The sequence below is a fragment of the Drosophila novamexicana genome, unplaced genomic scaffold (genome assembly GCF_003285875.2).
Source record: "Drosophila novamexicana strain 15010-1031.04,08,12 unplaced genomic scaffold, DnovRS2.1 tig00004555-arrow-pilon, whole genome shotgun sequence".
Lineage (NCBI taxonomy): Eukaryota > Metazoa > Arthropoda > Insecta > Diptera > Drosophilidae > Drosophila > Drosophila novamexicana.
In genome coordinates this window covers 885,702-903,741 of record NW_020825052.1, presented here as the reverse complement: position 1 = coordinate 903,741, position 18,040 = coordinate 885,702, and the positions used below count along the sequence as shown (strand labels likewise).

At 45.9% G+C, this 18,040-nt stretch overlaps 6 protein-coding genes across 8 annotated transcripts; 3 read left to right on the top strand and 3 right to left on the bottom strand.

Annotated features, from left to right (window-relative positions):
• Positions 1-34: 34 nt before the first annotated feature.
• LOC115770057 lies at positions 35-1,651 on the bottom strand. The gene is made up of 3 exons (XM_030715151.1): positions 696-1,651; positions 361-646; positions 35-309 (listed from the first exon to the last, which is right to left on the bottom strand). The coding sequence occupies exons 1-3, from the start codon at positions 1,517-1,519 to the stop codon at positions 43-45; spliced, it is 1,377 nt and encodes a 458-aa protein (XP_030571011.1). The 5' UTR covers positions 1,520-1,651; the 3' UTR covers positions 35-42.
• Positions 1,652-2,091: 440 nt separating this feature from the next.
• Positions 2,092-4,660, top strand: LOC115770049 (ATP synthase subunit beta, mitochondrial). The gene is made up of 4 exons (XM_030715132.1): positions 2,092-2,279; positions 2,344-2,559; positions 2,620-2,843; positions 2,896-4,660. Exons 1-4 carry the CDS (start codon positions 2,252-2,254, stop codon positions 4,504-4,506), a joined length of 2,079 nt encoding a protein of 692 aa, XP_030570992.1. The 5' UTR covers positions 2,092-2,251; the 3' UTR covers positions 4,507-4,660.
• Positions 4,661-4,716: 56 nt separating this feature from the next.
• Positions 4,717-8,103, top strand: LOC115770048 (isoleucine--tRNA ligase, mitochondrial). The gene is made up of 6 exons (XM_030715131.1): positions 4,717-5,064; positions 5,127-5,397; positions 5,451-5,655; positions 5,718-6,923; positions 6,984-7,317; positions 7,379-8,103. The coding sequence occupies exons 1-6, from the start codon at positions 4,900-4,902 to the stop codon at positions 8,036-8,038; spliced, it is 2,841 nt and encodes a 946-aa protein (XP_030570991.1). The 5' UTR covers positions 4,717-4,899; the 3' UTR covers positions 8,039-8,103.
• On the bottom strand, positions 8,071-10,262 carry LOC115770050 (integrator complex subunit 9). Its single transcript, XM_030715133.1, has 3 exons — positions 10,201-10,262; positions 8,977-10,134; positions 8,071-8,912 (listed from the first exon to the last, which is right to left on the bottom strand). The coding sequence occupies exons 1-3, from the start codon at positions 10,207-10,209 to the stop codon at positions 8,103-8,105; spliced, it is 1,977 nt and encodes a 658-aa protein (XP_030570993.1). The 5' UTR covers positions 10,210-10,262; the 3' UTR covers positions 8,071-8,102.
• Positions 10,263-10,467: 205 nt separating this feature from the next.
• On the top strand, positions 10,468-11,198 carry LOC115770293 (MRN complex-interacting protein). The gene is made up of 2 exons (XM_030715528.1): positions 10,468-10,701; positions 10,755-11,198. Exons 1-2 carry the CDS (start codon positions 10,651-10,653, stop codon positions 11,196-11,198), a joined length of 495 nt encoding a protein of 164 aa, XP_030571388.1. The 5' UTR covers positions 10,468-10,650.
• Positions 11,199-11,241: 43 nt separating this feature from the next.
• On the bottom strand, positions 11,242-17,904 carry LOC115770096 (zinc finger RNA-binding protein). 3 transcript variants are annotated; one of them, XM_030715205.1, is made up of 5 exons: positions 17,829-17,901; positions 15,960-17,398; positions 15,379-15,900; positions 12,294-12,496; positions 11,242-12,180 (listed from the first exon to the last, which is right to left on the bottom strand). In XM_030715205.1, the coding sequence occupies exons 2-5, from the start codon at positions 17,383-17,385 to the stop codon at positions 11,608-11,610; spliced, it is 2,724 nt and encodes a 907-aa protein (XP_030571065.1). In that variant the 5' UTR covers positions 17,386-17,398; positions 17,829-17,901; the 3' UTR covers positions 11,242-11,607. The 3 variants fall into 3 exon arrangements, 2 of the variants coding, with proteins under 2 accessions (XP_030571065.1, XP_030571066.1); XM_030715206.1 differs by lacking the exon at positions 17,829-17,901 and adding an exon at positions 17,498-17,575; XR_004018810.1 differs by lacking the exon at positions 11,242-12,180 and adding an exon at positions 13,797-13,978 and having other exon boundaries at positions 12,429-12,496; positions 17,829-17,904.
• Between the last annotated feature and the right edge of the window lie 136 nt (positions 17,905-18,040).

Genomic DNA, 18,040 nt, shown 5'->3' with positions numbered 1-18,040 from the left:
ATTAATATAAAGACATCCTTCCAATCAATTTGTATATGAGTATTATTCACTAAAATTGTTTTCGATATAGAATATCTGAAATTCATTGCCATAAAGACCCGTGATTAACCAGCAGCCATTGTCGCTGATGCGAATGAATTGGCCACGACCGCGCAGTACGCCCTTGACGTGGCCACGAGCTCCATCGCTGATCCTGTAATACTCCAAGGCACCGTCGCTGCTGGGACAGTAGATGATGTTGGCATCACGGCTGCAGGCGATTGCGTTCTTAAAGGGCAGCGGAATTTGCACAATTAATTGGGCGGTGCCCTATTAGGCAATAATATAATATAATAATTCCGCAGTTTCTTATATCTATACCTCCTCCTCGTGTCGCATATCGTGATAGTAGGTCTGTCCGCTCAGATCGCAGCTGACCACAATTTGGTGGTTATTCATTTCGGTTTTCTGCAGGGTAGACACCATGAACCGATGCCTGCGCAGGGCAAGCAGCTGCAGCTGCTTGTTGGATCTATCGGCAGCTGGCTGGCGGCTTGTGCTCCAGCAGCGATAGACGCCGCCATTGTTGCTGCCCAAAACGAAATCGTCCAGGCCCAGCGACACCATAGTTGTTAATTCCGTGGCCACTGAGGCTGGCAACGAATATCTAAAGAGCACATTTAGTCAGGTAAACTTTTCTATGTCTTTTTACTTACTCCCAATCCAAGGTCATTTGCTTGGCCACCAGCCACTGCTGCACCGTGCCATTGGCATAGCAGGCGAGCAGACGCTGCTCCGTAACCCAATCCAGTGCCACGGCAGCACCATGTGTGGAGGAGACGCTGTGCAGCTGTTTTACTTCCACGCTCGAGTCACCGCCAGCACGTGACTGCTCGTATAGCCAGACAAAGAGCTCGCCATCCATGGTGGCGCCGGCAAACATTTGCTTGTTGAATCCATTGGTGCACAGGCTGCGCAGGCAGGATTCGAGGGGCAGAGCTTTGGCCTCCGAGTATACCACAAAATTGCCATGGGACATACGCTGCGGCACGAAGAGCTTCAGCTGCTGCTCCACATGCTCACACCAGTCGTCGTGGGGTGCCACCGTCGTAGCCACCAGCACGGGCGCATTGTTTGTGTGCACGCACAGCCAAGTGGCCAATCCCTGCGAGTTCTCCATGCTGCCCATGGTCAGCTTCTGGTAGGTGTGCACCTGCAACTGCTCCTGCAGCGTGCACTGACTCGACTGCTGATCCTCCATGAGTGGCGTGGGCTGGCTTAATTCCTGCTCCACCAGTGGACATATCTGCCGCAGCCATTTGGCCAGGGCACGCTCATCGTAGTCAACGTTCTTACTGCTGCAGCACTGCTCTGTTTGTGTGGCCACATGCTGCTTCTCCTGCGTCTCGGTGCCAGCGTCCAAGCTAGGCGGCGGCGGATCCGTACCCGTACAGTTGTCCACCAAAGCATTTTGCTTCTCTATCGGCTGGGTAGCCGAAAATTCGATCACCGGAGAACTATAATGGGAAAGCACGTCCATGCTGCAAATGATTTAATATTGAACGGACACAACAGGAGTAATTCGTTGGCATAGCAACAGTCAACAACTGGGAAAGGAACCACCCCTGAAGGACTTAAGCGGCAAATATACAATACGAAAACAACATATATATTAACATATATTAATATTGTCTTTGGTCGATCGCTCAGTTTACAAAACTAATTTCTGCCTCAGTTCGTTAGCCGAGTTTGCCGCTTCTTGAAATCCACATTTTGTTTTGATATATTTTCTAAATTTTAATAAATCAATTTCATTTTATATTCCTAATAGCCCGATCTACTGAAAATATCACAAGTCCTAGATATTTTCAAATAGAAGTTGCGGGCTAGATTTAAATTTATTTTTAAATTCTCTTCAAAAGTTTCATTCTAAGCTGAGCTCGTTAAAAGTTATCGATAGATATATTTATCGTACTTACAATACTTAATTCGATTTAGTTACATCTTATCGATATAAAATTAAAATGTTTCGATAAGTGTTCTTACTGTATTTTCAACACTAAATTCGCTTTAACGGGAAACGGAATAGAAGGCCTTGACTGAGCAGAAGATTGAAAAATTCTCATAAAAAATAAACTTTCATTTGCAAACGTGGTTGACTCAAGTGCAATTAATAACTAAATGCGAAATTAAAAAAATACATTGAAAATATATTAAAAACTAATAATAAGACCCGTTCTTTTTTCAAGTATAAAGGCAAAATATTTTCAATATGTTGATTTGGGCAAGATTGGCTACGGGTAAGCGTAGGAATTTGGCACTTGTGACCTGTAAAGTTTACTGAGCTGGGTTAATTATTTAAAGCCTGTGCCAGAATTGGATTTAAGACAAGTCAGCCAGGAGGGTTAAGCCCGCAAGGGCAGGCGGCAAACGTGAAACTCTCATTACAGACGCGCACACTTCATACTGGGCGCATGCTCTCCGCGGATGAAGACGACAAATGTAAGACCGATGAGTCCTTCTTTAAGCCCTTGTGCCCCGAGGATGACAAGAAGGAAGTAGTTGCTGAAAAAGTAAGCGGTAAGTGCCAAAAATATCTATGATGGGCGTCCCCTAAGTTATTTGTCAATGAACATTTAGACGGTGGAGGAAAAGATGATACTTGTGAAGATGAGGCTGGTAAAGGCAAGCCGGGCGGCGAAGGGTCTGGAGCAGCTGCGGGACAGTTGCTTGGCAAACGCCGCGAGGGCATTATCCATGCCGTTATTGGACCCGTCATTGATGTTTATTTTCCGGAGGAGGTGCCCGAAGTGCTGAATGCCATGGAGGTACAAGATGCGCCAATCGGTCGTCTGGTATTAGAGGTAATCGGTTCATTCAATACATTCGTTATTTTTTACTCAAAAAGCAATTTAGGTCTTACATCATTTGGGCAATAATGTGGTCCGCTGCGTCGCTATGGATTCTACAGATGGTCTAAGGCGTGGCCAGAAAGTTTTAGATACCGGATATCCCATTCGAGTGCCCGTGGGAAAAGTGGTATTGGGTCGCATTCTGAACGTGGTGGGTGATCCGATAGACGAGCGCGGCGAGATTAAGAGCGAGTTTTACTCTTTCATTCATAATGAAGCTCCGGATTTGATTGATTTAAATGTTAAGCCGGAGATATTGGAGACAGGCATCAAAGTAATCGATCTCCTGGCACCCTACGTAAAGGGCGGAAAAATTGGTCTCTTCGGTGGTGCTGGCGTGGGCAAAACGGTGCTAATTATGGAACTAATCAGTAATATTGCCAAATCGCACGGCGGCTATTCGGTGTTCGTTGGCGCCGGGGAGCGTACACGGGAGGGTAACGATCTGTATCACGAAATGATCGAGACCAAGGTGATTTCTCTTGAGGACGACAGTTCGAAAGTGGCGCTCGTCTATGGCCAGATGAACGAGCCGCCGGGAGCGCGCAGTCGTGTGGTTTTGACTGGTTTGACCATTGCCGAATACTTTCGGGACATCGATGGACAGGACGTATTGCTTTTCATAGACAACATCTTTCGGTTCACCCAGGCCGGCTCAGAGGTGTCTGCGCTATTGGGTCGAATACCCTCCGCCGTTGGGTACCAGCCCACGCTGGCCACCGACATGGGCATGATGCAAGAGCGTATTACCAGCACCAAAAATGGTTCGATTACATCCGTTCAGGCGGTCTATGTGCCTGCCGATGATTTGAGTGATCCGGCGCCGGCCGCCACGTTCTCCCACTTGGATGCAACTACTGTGTTATCGCGTCCGATTGCCGAACTGGGCATTTATCCGGCAGTGGATCCGCTTGATTCTACGTCTCGAGTTCTCGATCCCGACATTGTGGGTGATGAACACTATAATGTCGCCCGAGCCGTGCAGAAGACATTGCAGGGCTACAAGTCCCTGCAAGATATCATCGCTATTCTGGGCATGGACGAACTCTCTGAGGAGGACAAACTAACTGTGGCACGGGCTCGTAAAATGCAACGCTTTCTCTCTCAGCCGTTCCATGTGGCCGAGGTATTTACTGGTCATCCGGGCAAGTCGGTGCCTGTAGAGAAATCAGTGGATGGTTTTAAGCGTTTGCTAAACGGGGAATATGATGACATACCGGAAATTGCATTCTATATGGTCGGCGACATAGACGAGGTGCTGGCCAAGGCAAATCAATTGGCAGCTAGCATGGCTCCCGATGGACCTGCCAAGCCACCAGCCAAAGATGACAAAGGAAAGAAGGATGGGGAAAAGGGTAAGGCGGACGACAAGGAACCCAAAGCAGAAGCTAAAGCGGACGCTAAAGCAGAAGCTAAGGATTCCAAGGAAAAGAAGCCCGAGAAGGGCAAAGATGACAAGGACAAGCCCAAAAATGAGCAACCAAAATCAGAAGCTAAGAACAAGAAAGATGAATCAAAAGACAAGAAGGATGCATCAAAAGACAAGAAGGATGCATCTAAAGACAAGAAGGATACACCAAAAGACAAGAAGGATGAACCAAAAGACAAGAAATAATAAATTTTGTATTATGTTTGTACAATATAATTGAAATATCCATTTCCTATAACAAGTTTACCGAAGAGTTATTTGTATAATGTTAAAAAACATGCGACAAGTAAAAGATTTTGTCTAATCCTTTTTAAATATAAAAAAAACCAAGTTATAATATAATTAATAATATTGACTAATTACACATACAAAATTATGTGTTTATTTATTACAATTTTAAATTTAATGTTGCGCGCAATTTATTTCGCTCCGAGCTATTCGAACTGTTCGGACTGAGCTGTTCGAACAGCTGATTTGTTTTCGGACTGAGCTGTTCGAACAGCTGATTTTGTTCGGACTGAGCTGTTCGAACAGCTGATTTCGTTTCGGGCCGGCTAAATTGTTGTGGTTACGTGCAAAATGTTGCGTGCCTTTCATTTTCGCCTTGGCACACGCCTATATTCTGTGAAACCAGCCAAGAAAGATGCAAATAAATATACAGACACAATAAACCTGCCCAGAACGCGATTTCCGACTCGCTTGAGTGCGGCCAAACGTGAGGAACAGGAACGACAAATTCTCGACGTGAGTTTTTATATCAAGAAGTCTTCACAGATTGTTCAAATGTACCAAATGCTCCTTTGCAGCATAAGATTGCGCCCGCCTACAAGTACCAGGAACAGCACAAGCGTAAGCCAACCTTTGTGCTGCACGATGGGCCGCCCTATGCCAATGGGCAGCTGCACATGGGCCACGCCGTCAACAAGATACTCAAGGATATTACGTTGCGTCAACGTGTGGTACACGGACAGCAGGTTAACTACATACCCGGCTGGGATTGCCACGGATTGCCCATTGAGCTAAAGGCAACCAGCTCAACGGCCGGCGACCAGAATGCGTTGGACACACGGCGGAAATGTGAGTGAATGTGTTAACAGGTTGCAAACTTGTGTAACTTCTTGTCATTGCAGCGCGCGCCTTTGCCTTGGAGGCCATCGATTCGCAGAAGGCGGAATTTCGTAGCTGGGGCATACTGGCCAACTGGCAGCCAGAAGACATCTATTTGACCTTCAGACCCGAGTTTATTGCCAACCAGCTGCACATGTTTTATAATCTCTACGAGCGCGGTCTTGTCTATCGAGATCTGAAGCCCGTCTACTGGTCACCCTCCTCCAAGTAAGCTACACTGCCACCACTCTAAAAGAATTGGTTCCCAAGTGCTCTGTTATTTTTTAAAGAACTGCGCTGGCCGAAGCGGAACTGGAGTATGATGCAAATTTCAAAAGCCCCTCGGTTTACTTGCGCTGCGCGTTGAACGGCTTGTCGGCGATTGAAGCGGCGCAGGGCAAACAAATCTATGCGCTGGTCTGGACCACAACGCCTTGGACCCTGCCCAGTAATCAGGCAATCTGCTATAATAGCGCGTTGGATTATGTGCTGGTCAGGCTGTTGGACCGCGGACCAAATGAGCTTTACTTAATGGCGACAGCACTCATTGCAGATTTTGAGGCCAGCACGCAGCTTCAGTGTGAGATTGTGGAGCGTTTGGCTGGCAGCGCCTTAAGTGATTGCAGCTATCAACATCCCATTGACAAGACCCAACCAAATCTGCCATTTTTTGACGCAACTCATGTGCAAGACAGCAAGGGAACGGGCCTGGTGCACACGGCACCTGCGCACGGGCCCGATGACTTTCTGATTAGCCTAGCCAAGAAATTGCCTGTCAAGTGTTACGTCAACGAGTCGGGCGTTTATACAGAAGAGGCGCCTGCATTTCTGCGCGGTCAGTCGGTGCTGGCGCAGGGCAATCCCCTGGTTTTGCAACACATAGCCGAGGACGTTGTGCATGCCTCGCAGTTTGAGCATTCCTATCCGATTGACTGGCGTACCAAGCAACCGGTTATAATTCGGGCCAGTGAGCAGTGGTTTATAAATACAGATAAACTAAAGGCGCCTGCAGCTGCTGCTTTGGAACAGGTGGATATCTATCCGCGCGCTAATGCCGAGTCTAGTAAAAAGGCGCTGTTGACGCAGCTGCACAAGCGGCCCTATTGGTGCATATCCAGACAGCGTGCTTGGGGCGTGCCCATACCCGTGTTGTACAGACGAGACAACAATCAGGTGGTGCTAAATGCTGCTTTAATTGAGCATCTGTGTGGCTTGTTGCGCACCGAGGGCTCCATGGACTTTTGGTGGTCCAAGCCGCTAGAGGAGCTGCTGCCGGCTGATCTCTTAAAGAAACTGGGCTGTGAGGCAAATCAGCTGATCAAGGGCAACGATATATTTGACATATGGTTCGATTCAGGCAGTACTTGGTCCGCGGTGCTAAAGGAGCAATCACAACAAGTGGCTGATCTTTATCTGGAAGGCTACGATCAGTTCACTGGCTGGTTTCAGTCCTCGCTCTTGATGAGCATAGCGGCACGCAACTGTGCGCCCTATAGGTGAGTATTTTTTAATTAAAAACTATCTTAAATGTGCAACTAACTCTTTTTCTTTTGTAGGGCTCTCTTTGTGCATGGCTTTACGGTGGACGAAAAGGGCCACAAAATGTCCAAGTCACTGGGCAATGTCATCTCGCCCAAGCAGATAACCAAGAAATATGGCACAGATGTGCTGCGTTGGTGGGTGGCCTTCCACGGCACCCAGCACATGTCCATCACGGTCAGCGATAAACTGCTGCAGCAATCGGCCGAGAATCTTAGCAAAGTGCGCGGTACACTGCGCTACCTGAACGGAGTCGTCAATCAGAAGGAGCACAAGCTGTCCGATCCCACGCTGAATGATAGCTATTTGAACAAGTATCTGTTACACAACTTGTTGGGCTTTGAGCAGGAGGTAAGTCAACAATGCAACAAACAGAAGAGCGATTATTAATTTATTCATTTTAATGCCACAGATCCAGAAGCTTTATAATGGCTATGAGTATAATCGAGTTGTGGCCAGCATTCAGAATTTTATTGCCAACCAGGTGTCAGGCATTTATGTGCATTTGATCAAGGATCGACTATACTGTGGCAACAACCAGGAGCTGCAAGCCATTCGCTACACACTGAGCCACTGCTATAGGCAGCTTTGCAAGGCACTGTGGCCCATAACGCCGTATCTAATCGAGGAAAGCTGGAGCTACTTCGATCCAACTGGCAGCGCCTTTTACGAGGAATCAGTGCAAGCTGATAAGGATTGGGAAAATGTGCAGGCCAACCAGATAGTAAATGCAGCATTAGATATTAAGCGCCTTGTGAACCAACAGGCCGGCGATGTCAACAGCTGGCATCTCGCAGTGAACATCAAATGTGGTTCACCGCAACAATTGGAAATGCTCTCTGCATTACATGGCCAGTTGAATGTGCCCATTGCGAACTCGGAGCTCTGCGAGATTCTGCAAGTAGGCAGTGCCACGTTGCAGACTCCGTTGGACGCTGCAACGGATGCAGCTGTGGTTACGCTGCAGACGCTCACCGCGCCGCTTTGTCCACGCTGTCGGCGCTATAGCGTCGTCGAGCCCGAGCAGGAGATCTGCAAGCGGTGTTCGGGCATTCTGTCTAATAAGAAATAGTTCTATATTATTGTTTTTATAGGTCGGTTGCGTAAAAGGTAATACATTTTATATTTAAAGATTTCTAGAAACTCTGTAAGCACTTTAGCAGCGTGTCGCGTACTTTGAGACGCGTCGTTGGCTTGCCGCCACATATAATGTGAGTTTCATTGTCCTCGAACTTGATCGTGGTGTCTTCATTGATCAGCTGCAGCGTGAGATTGCCGCCGCTGCGATCCATTTTGATGTTTGAGAAACCATCCTGAGCCAAACGCTTCATCAGTGCGTCCACATCGATGCTGCCATACTCATATTTGACATTCTTAAGCACATCCTCTTTGGAGGGCGCAGCGCTCAGGCCACCGCTGCTTGTAGTGGGCTCATCTTTGATGCTGTCTGCACACGGCTGGATGCAGTGCACCTTGTCTTTCACCTGCAGCACACCCGTGAGTGTGGATAGCGAGACACCAGCCACAACCTCACGTGCCAATATCTTCTGTGCGAGTTCTGAGGCAATGTAAATGCGATCCAGCTTGCGTTTTAGTGGCAACCTGATGATCTCTCCGCATTTGAAGGTAATGATTTTCTTGTCCGGCTGTTCAATAAACAGATTGGCCGCCGCGGGATGTGGCTTTGTGTATGCTTCCGGTATAACCAGCACATTGGGCTTTAGCTCCTTGATCAGCTTGTTGGCCTGCTGGTAGTTCAGTGAGGTGTCGATGGGACAGTAAAAGGCTTTCATAGCCAGCGGCTGGAATGGCGCCAATACTTGCAGGTATGGAAAATCAGGTTCCGTAAATATAATCGAGTTGTTTGGATTATTACCCCACATTTCAATGAAATGCACAGCATCACCGAAACGCAGGCTAGGATGACCGCAAAACACAACACAGGGCTGACCCCAGAAAAACGGGAAAAGATACGTTAAGCAGTCAAATTTGGATTTACGGTAATCTCACCTGTCTGAAGTCCTTGCTGAAGCCCTCAGAGAAGACATGGTTATAGTGCTTCAGCTTGGAATTGCGCAGGTAGAAGGCGTGCGGAAAGGGGTCATCGGGCAGATACACTTTGTTCTGCTTGGCCGAGCTCAGCCATTCGGCCAAAATGTTGGAGTATGCCAGCGAACTGTCCGCCACTGGCGATATGAAGAACATGGGCACATTGTTGAGACCGGCATTCTCTAGATTCTGCGTAAGGCACTCAAACAAGTCGTAGACCACGCCCGATGGGTAACATGGTATCAGAGCTGAGCCGTTGTTACGTATCGTCAGTGCCACGTTCATGCACAATTCGCCCAGCTTTGTGTCTGGATTAACTGTTGGCGCCTGCGTTAAGCCGGTCATAATCAGTACATCGGCATGCTTGAGTGCCGACTGATTGATGGGACGCGGGTGCGTTGTTAACGTCGAGGAGCCGCTCACGTAGCAAATCTTCTCATGCGCAGTACTCAGCACCCAATTGCTGGAGCCCAGACAGTAGCCAGAACTGACGGGAGTTGCTATAAAGGCGCCCAGTATATCCAATTTCTCATCATAACCCATGATGGTCACTTTAGATAGACTTCCCTGGACATCCTTTAGACTGAAAATAGTGCGCCACTTCTTTGCACGAAAGGCTTCGTTCAATGGGCTGGGCAGCAAATGAAGCTTCTCCTTCCACAGACGTGCCGTGCAGGCCTTTGGCGACACTTCAATGTAATCCACCAGCTCTTCGAGAAAAAATCGGCCAATCTGTAGCGTTGGCTCCGTTGCGTAGACCTTGCCTTTGAAGCCCGTGTTCTCCGTAATGTACGGCAGGGCCAGCATGTTTAGATAGTTTGAGATAAGTATGACATCTAATTCACTAAAATCGAGCATTTTATCCATCGGCAAATTGAACTCCGGCACCGAGTCCACAAACACTCGGCCGCAGCACTCCTTGAGTTCACCATCCATTTGAGGATCATGGTCGCTGCTGGGCACAAAGTTCGGCAGATTAGAAAGCTTCAGGCTTTGGACGAAGGGTAATGGCAGGAAGTTTAAAACTGTTTGCTCTGTCAAGCCGCAGTCCAGCATTATGCGGAGTCCCTTGAATGTGATGATGTAGCATGGTTTTGCTAAGTCACCGCTGAGGCAGTACTGCAATGGTATCATTTAGATTAATTTACATTGTCATTTCCGTTGACTTGTTATTTTAGGTTTTACCAATCTCATCCCGATAAAGCACTAGCCGCCGTGACGACGCAAGGCAAAACGATGAATGTTAGCATAGCAGATGACTCTCCATAGCTTAACATGTGACAGAAATGTTAATAACAGCGAGAGCTAGTACAGCTAGGAAAAAACGCTATAGCTCGCTTATTAGTTTAATACATGAAATATTTATTGTACTAAATTAATTTACTGTAAAAGTGTGTTAGTAACTGTTGCTTTAATCGGTTACTAGTTTATAATGAAACCGGTGAAAATTGATCCCTACAGCTGTTAATCCATCGTTAGATTCATTACAGACCGACCGCCAAAACAGCTGCTTAGCCGAAATTGAATAATGCAATATGGCAACGCTGTACACGCGTCCGGCTGCCGGCGTCTATTTAAAAAACAACCCAAAACTAAAGCAATATTCGATTTTATTATATTTATATATTATACAGTATGTCTCAGCAAATACGCGTTTTACAATGTGTGGAGTGCAGTTTATATCAGGTTCGATACTAAAACATTTTAACAATAAATGGCCCTAATGTCCGAATACGTAGGTGGACATTGTCAAGAAGACAAACAAATGGGAGTGTAAAGTTTGCCGCTTTAAACAGATGGTACACAAGGAGTTCTTTCGTGGTTCTGGCGCTGAATGCCGTGCAAAGGTGCAACAGCTAAACCTGGAGCATGGACAAAAGCAACAAGCCCAGGAAGAGCGTAAAATCTTGGAGGCGCTTCAAAATGTGGAATGCGACAGTTTTTCTGATGCGCAGCTGCCGCCATCTCATCGCATCAAAGGTCCAAGCAAATGGGCTGATTATGTTGATGAACCCATTGCAGAAAATCGGTTTGCTCCTAAAAGACATTCCCAAGAACAAGACCAGGATGAGCCAGGTAATATTTCATTACCCAGAAAGCAAAGTGTTTCCAGAAAGCGTACATCTCAAAACGAATTCGTAGCGTATAAAAAGGAGTCCTCAAAATGGCAAAACTTTTTGTAAATAAAAAGGCACGCTTGTTTAAATTGTATAGGTATTTTTATTAAAATTTGTTTTTTGCTTTTTTATTATTTGAAACGCGTGGAGGCAGTTGAGTATATATAGTTTATGCTTATAGAGGATCAACGCCTCCACGGCTAATCGAATACATTTTGCATTAATTTCTACATAGTGTAGAAAGATGCCTTTAATTATCTTGTTAAATATTGTTAGTTGAGGGATCCTATTTAATGCTATTGCTTTCAAATTGGGCAATATGTTGGATACAATTAATGAGTGCCCAAATGTAATTAGTGTGAATGGAAATTGTTATAGTTATTGATCGTATTTTGTAACGCAATTAGATTGAGAAAAAAATTGTTATTCATATTTGTTGACGGCTACATATTCCTATTGATGAATTGCTTAGCACTTATGCCGTAGCGGGAGCAGTTGGGGTTGTATCCTTCTTGGCCACCTTCTCATCGGAACCGGTCTCTTCGATGTCGGCGGGATCCGCGTCGGTGCCGGATGCTCCAGCCTTGCCTGATGAGCGACGTCGTTTGCGATTGATGCGCCATGGACGCATCGGATATTTCATGGCCGGCAGCTGATCCATGCCAAGAACTTTAAACATCTGACGGAAAGCAATGTAACGCAGGAATAACTGTGACGAGACAGTGAGATCTTCGCGCTCCTGCTTGGTGAGTTGCTGCAGAGCATCGGTTGGATCCTTTTCACACGGATCCAGCAGCCCAGGCCCATTGATCAAAAAGCCCGAAGACAAAGCCTCCATAATGCGACGCAAGCAGTCGCCGGGTGAGATGGGGAAGCCAGCCGATGAAATAACTTTCTCCACAAGCAACTCCAACGACCACTGTGGCAGTGACTGCCACGAAGAAACGCGCTGGCAAAGATCACGTAATATGCGAATAACCATCACGCACGATTGCAATCCGGTTGCACGTGCCTGGAACCATTTGGCGTGGCGCAGATCGGCGAGTGCCTGCAAAAGAAGCAAAATATATATAAATATATAATTCTGGTGACATAAGGTTATTATGATTGAAATGCTTTAGTTTATTATTAAGCATTACGATCCTTGAATGGATAACGCACCCGCAGACACGGCTCGCGTGGCAAAAAGTCAGTTTCGGCACCTGTCGAAGCCGATGCAGCATCCTCCGGCTTGCCGACACCCTCGCAGGATTCGCGGAGCAAAGGTGATGTGAGTGTTATCTTAACCGCGACCACTTCATCGAGCACTATTACGGCAGCCTCTTCGGCGTTCACCTCGACGCGATAGTTGACCTGTGTGTCACCTGAAACGGAAAGTTTTTAGCCATGTGTTAGTTTCGATCGGTACTGGACAATAGAAAAAAAGAAGCATTAACAAGTTTAACTACGCGAAAAGTTCGGCTTAGAAAAGAGACAAACATTGTTGAGTAGATGATAGATAATTCCATGTGTGGGCCCACAAACTATTTATATATACAAGACATGAAGATGCACATCTGATAATCTCAAAAGCAAAATGTAAATGTTTGTTTCTTCCTACGTTCCACGGATAACGAATTCCGCTCTGTTCCCAGCAAACATACATATCACCAGTATATATTTATATATATATATTACAAGTATTTAACGTGTTCTATGACTTGCGTGCTGGGATCGGACCGGGCAGCCGGCGGGGCAGCCACCTCCACCTCGGCCTCGTAAACGGAATTGCAAACAAGAGTCGAAAATTGAAATGGAATTGCAATTCCACTTAGAGCGCGTGGCTGGCTGTTTGGTTAGTTTTATTGCCAACAAAAAAAAAAAAAAAAATAATGAACATAAATTAAAAAACATTGACCGAAATTTTTCGTTTATTTGCGGATTGATTGAATGACTAGCCACGCTCAGTTCACTAATTAGTCATCGGTCAGGTCAGCATTCACCGTTCGCAACACAAATTTCGGTCGCAATTTTTCGTTAGCTTAGTTTTCACATAGTTATACACAATCAAGTTTGATACACACAAAACGGATGCTTGCATAGGCATCGATATTTTCTCTATTGAGGTAGGTGGAGATGCCCATTTTACAGGGGCGCAACAATTTTGGCTGATAAATATTATATAGATATATGTATACCATTATAGGATAACACACACATATACTATATATTCCATGTGTCTGTACCATCATCAAAGCGCCTTCTATGCGTCTGTCTGTGTGGATCAATCGCATTGCTTCAGCAGGTCGGCTGTATATACATATATATTTATATTTAAAGCTGCCTTGAGCTTAATATAATATATTTCAAAGGACTTTATTTACACAAAGTTTCTTCGCATTGGAAGTGGAAACGGGGAAAAAGAGTGGATTTCTGTGCTGTTGATGATTGATTCTATGATGTGTGTGTGTGTGTGCGTGTGTATGGCTAGTACAGTAGAACAACAACAGAGCACAACAGAGCGAGCACCCAAACTTTGTATAAATATATTCCTTTGGTTCAATTGTTTGTTTTGATTTGGTTAAAGTTTCATTGTTCCACACATATGAACTCTTCCGCAGCCGCTTAGCTAGCTTTAGCTTCCGCCAGCGTGTAGAGAGTCCAGCAGAGTACTGCTTGTGTTACCATTACGATTATGAGATATCCGTTGATTCGATTTCCACCACCAGCAGTAGCAGTAGCAGTAGGAGTAGCAGCAGCAGCAGCTTGGAAAGCTATAGACGGCTAACAGACACCTGAGTGTGAGTAGTGTGAGTGGATAGCATCTCAAGGCTAAGGGCTCAAATCTTATCCTGCAGAGAGAGAAGCTGAAAACGGCAAATACGTTTTTATTTTTTATGGCTTGCTAGTTTGGCTTTTATTAGGCTGCTGTTGTTCGTTGTTTCTGTTCGTTGTTGGTTCTGGTCGTCAACAAAATTTAAATCCGCCACGGCAACAACAACAACAGGGCTCAACAGTAGTTCTAGTAGCAGTAGAGTATGTACATACATTAATAATTTCACTTTTTCCACACAAATTGCGCATCGCATACGGACTGAATTTTTGTTTATATTAGTTATCACATTGTGTGCATTCGTAATTATAATTTGTATATTTGGATTGCTTTTCTAGCATCATTGCGCTCCGAAATGTATTTACTCTCTTTTTGGCGAAATTCACATTCTGTGAATTTGGCCAGGCAAAATGAAAGTTTTGGATTTGCTGCTTTTGATTTTTGCAATTTGTCGCGTTGCTTTATTCGACATGGATATGTCTTGGAGTCACATCGGGAAATACTATTGATCATCGCATAATAATATTTGATACCAATATGTACATCATTTTTTCTTTTTTTCTTCTTTCAAACAAGTCTTATATATGGGAATGTTTAAGGCATAAATTTATTTGTGTTGCAGTGTAATTTCATTATTTATGTGTGCTGCAAAATGTAATTAGCCTGCACGAGGCCGCGAAATACAGTATATGGAAATAGGATATACGAAATATACCTGATATTTCGTATAATTTTATCTAATATATACTCTACTTTCATATATTCTATTTCATGGTGCCGCCTACACCTTCCTCTCTTCTTAATCCCCCACACATTTTTTAAAAGGAATACCCCATTTAAAATAAAGACATATTTCATTGTATTTTCCCCTAATGCACATGTATATCTATTTGCATTTCAGATATTACTACTAAATGTCTAATAACGATCTTCTACCCAAATTTAACAGAACAACTCGAACTACTTCGACGATTCTTTGAAGTAAGCAGGTAAGTAGCGATATAAACTATATTCCACAGTTGCTTTAAGTCGATTTCTATATGGATTCTTCCAAACCGAAGAACAACTATGTTTTCTTGCGTTATATTTCTATTCATCGATCGGACCTATTTGGGTTGTACATACATTTCCTGTGCATATTGTTGTGAAACACGTCTAATTAAGTCAATCAGTTATGTACAGTGTGAGCGTGTGTGGAGAGCCTAAGACATATCCATGGTAAATTTAGTTTTCCCGACTAGAGGAATTCAGATAGCTGCTTCTTCTGTTTATAGCCATTTCTCTGGAAAAAGTTTTTGCCCCTTGTTTACGGGCAGTGCAATCAATATTCACAATGGACACCAAAATATATATAGATGTGTATATATATCAAGGGATATATTTATGCATGTATATGTATATGGTATATATGTCGCCGAATGCTCTGCAACTTACCTGCCACCTCCTTAAGCTTGTCGGGCAGCACATTGGCCACACGCTGCAGCAGACTTGTCGTTGGCTTTTCCGCACAGAGGACAACTAGCTCAACAGCTGTGTCGCCATGGAGCAAGAGTCCCTTGGCCAGGTAGCCAACACGCATGACGCCCTTCAAGATGCGTACCACATTTCCGCCATTGTCGGCATCCTTGTGGAATGAGAATATCTGGTTATCGCGCCCATCCTTTTCCGAGGCCTTATCAGCCTTCTCCTTCTTAGCGGCCGGTCCACTCTCACTGACTGCAGCAGCAGGAGTTGGAAGCTCGGCCAATGCATCCGAGACGAGTTTAAGTGCACGCTCTGTGTGAGACACAATGCGCTGTATAGTCTGGAGTTCTTCCTCCTTGGGATAGATTTCGGCATGACGCGCAATGGCGTGGCGATCGTCGGTGCTTTCCGGACGACGCACGTTTCCGCCGCCAGGCATCATGCCAAAGTGTGGCGGCGGTCCATTGCCCATGCGTCCAAAGCGCTGAGCGCCTGTGATATAGATGATTCGTTATATATGCGGAAATTATGTTATGTTACTAAGGCCTTACCTCCAAAGCTGCGTGACATCCAATTATTGTAGTCATACTCTTCATTGTATTGACGATTGCGCTGTTCGTCCCAGTAGTTTCCCGCCTCGTGATCATCGCCACGGTGCGAGGACATGAGTGCACGCTGCGCACGAGCCTCGGCCAGACGACGCTGACGTGGTGTCGGCTTAAAGTCAACAACCAAATCTGGCTGTACTTTGCGCTTGTATTGCAAGCGATGGCGACGTCCTTTCATGTGCATCTCTTTGGCATTCGGATCGTTGAACTTGCAGTCGCATAGCTTACAGTTAAAGCTAAGTATCTTGCCCTCATCGTCCTTGACTTCCTCAATATACTCGCCACCGACGGGCTTAATGTTGTCCGTATTCTCGCCCATCGAATCGTCCAGATTCTCATCCATGTTATCAGCTGCTGCTGCAGCAGCATCACCGCCGGCGGCTGCCGCAGTTTCGGCTTGATCAGACTTGCCTGCTGCGGCTGCAGCAGCCGACGCATTTGGCCCGGCAGCGGGCACAAAGTTTATCTTGCCCATTTTTTTCGGCTCCTCGGATGGTATAGGCTTGCCCAGCTTCTGATGCAGCTTGACCACTTTCTGGTGTTTGGCGCCACGCACATGGGCCGCATAGGCATCGGTGCCAGTGCAGGTGACATCGCAAAGTTCACAGTGATAGTTGTTGCCACGGTTCTGGGCGCTGTTGGTGGCGCTTGCCTGCATTTTAAGCGATGCCTCACGCTTCTTGTGCTTCTGGCCTTCCAAATGTTCGCGGTACGTTTGGGGGCCGGCACAAGAGATTTTGCACACCTCGCAATAGTGCAGCTGCTGTGGGCGCGGGGGAGCCTTTGGACGTAAGCCCCGTAAAGCAACAGCGCCGGGAATCGTGGGACCCATCTTGCGCTGATACCAGCTATTTCCGCCGCCGTTTGGCTTCTGCCCTGGGTGCTGCTGGGCCACATACATGCTGGCCGCATTGTAGAGCGCCGTATCATAGCCACTATAATTATTGCCACCCGCCACATTTGGTGGTGGCTTGGCTCCACCATTCGATTTGTCTATTTTGCCCATGCCCTTTTGTGCAGAGTTGGGATTCTTGACGGGCGGCGCCGAGTAATGTGTCTTGCTAACTGCTGCGGCTGCTGCTGCCGCTGAGGCCGTGCTGTAGCTGGCCGGCGCTTGCTGATAGAATGTTTTGGTGGCGTCGTACGATTGCATGGCACTCCGGTAGTCACCATAGCCGCCATAGCCCGCAGCACCAGCGCCGGCGCCGGCCGCTGCATACCCGCCCCCGCCCTGGCCAGCAGCCACAGCAGCATTTTGATATGCGGCCGCATTTGCATATGTTGCATTGGTTACGGCCGGGTAGGTGACCTGTCCCGTATTGTACTGGGTACCGCCGTAGTTGAACCCGGCATAGTTGTTGTTCGCCATTGCCACGCAATTGCTGTAAAACGAAAGGAACATACAAGACAAATTACCAATCAATGCAAATCAGTTAACGATCCAATCGTCCCTCTCGACCCAAAGACAAATCAGTTCTTACATTTACATTTACTTCCTATTACTTTCTTATTGCTGTGCCAAATATTAGCTTTGACTGTATATTTATTTATTTGTGCCTGTCGAATAATAGCCTGTTTATATCTGTTAATAGAATGCATGAAAAAGTACTTTTAGTCACGTCATGTTTTTCAGTCTGCCAGAAAGGAAACCCCCACCATTTTTTCTCTATCGATTTTTCTTTCACAAGTTTTAATGCATTTTTCGTAAATGCAAGCAACACGCACGAATACCCATCAACGTATTTCATATAATACAATTACAACCACATAAAAATACCAATGTTAAAAGAACAATTTGCGCACTTAAATTACCTTAAATTTGCTGAGCTGCTGAAAATTTTCCGTCTATCAACCGGCGACAGTAGCGATGTGTATATGAATATCGCACAACGTCGATAACTAAATTTGGTCACGCCGCTGACGGCGAGTTGCCAGGAGTTGTTGTGTGTAGTGCTGCCAGCCGCGGCTTCTGCAAAGTAGTTAAATATAATGAAAGAAATAATTCAATAAGCGTTCTGAGCACA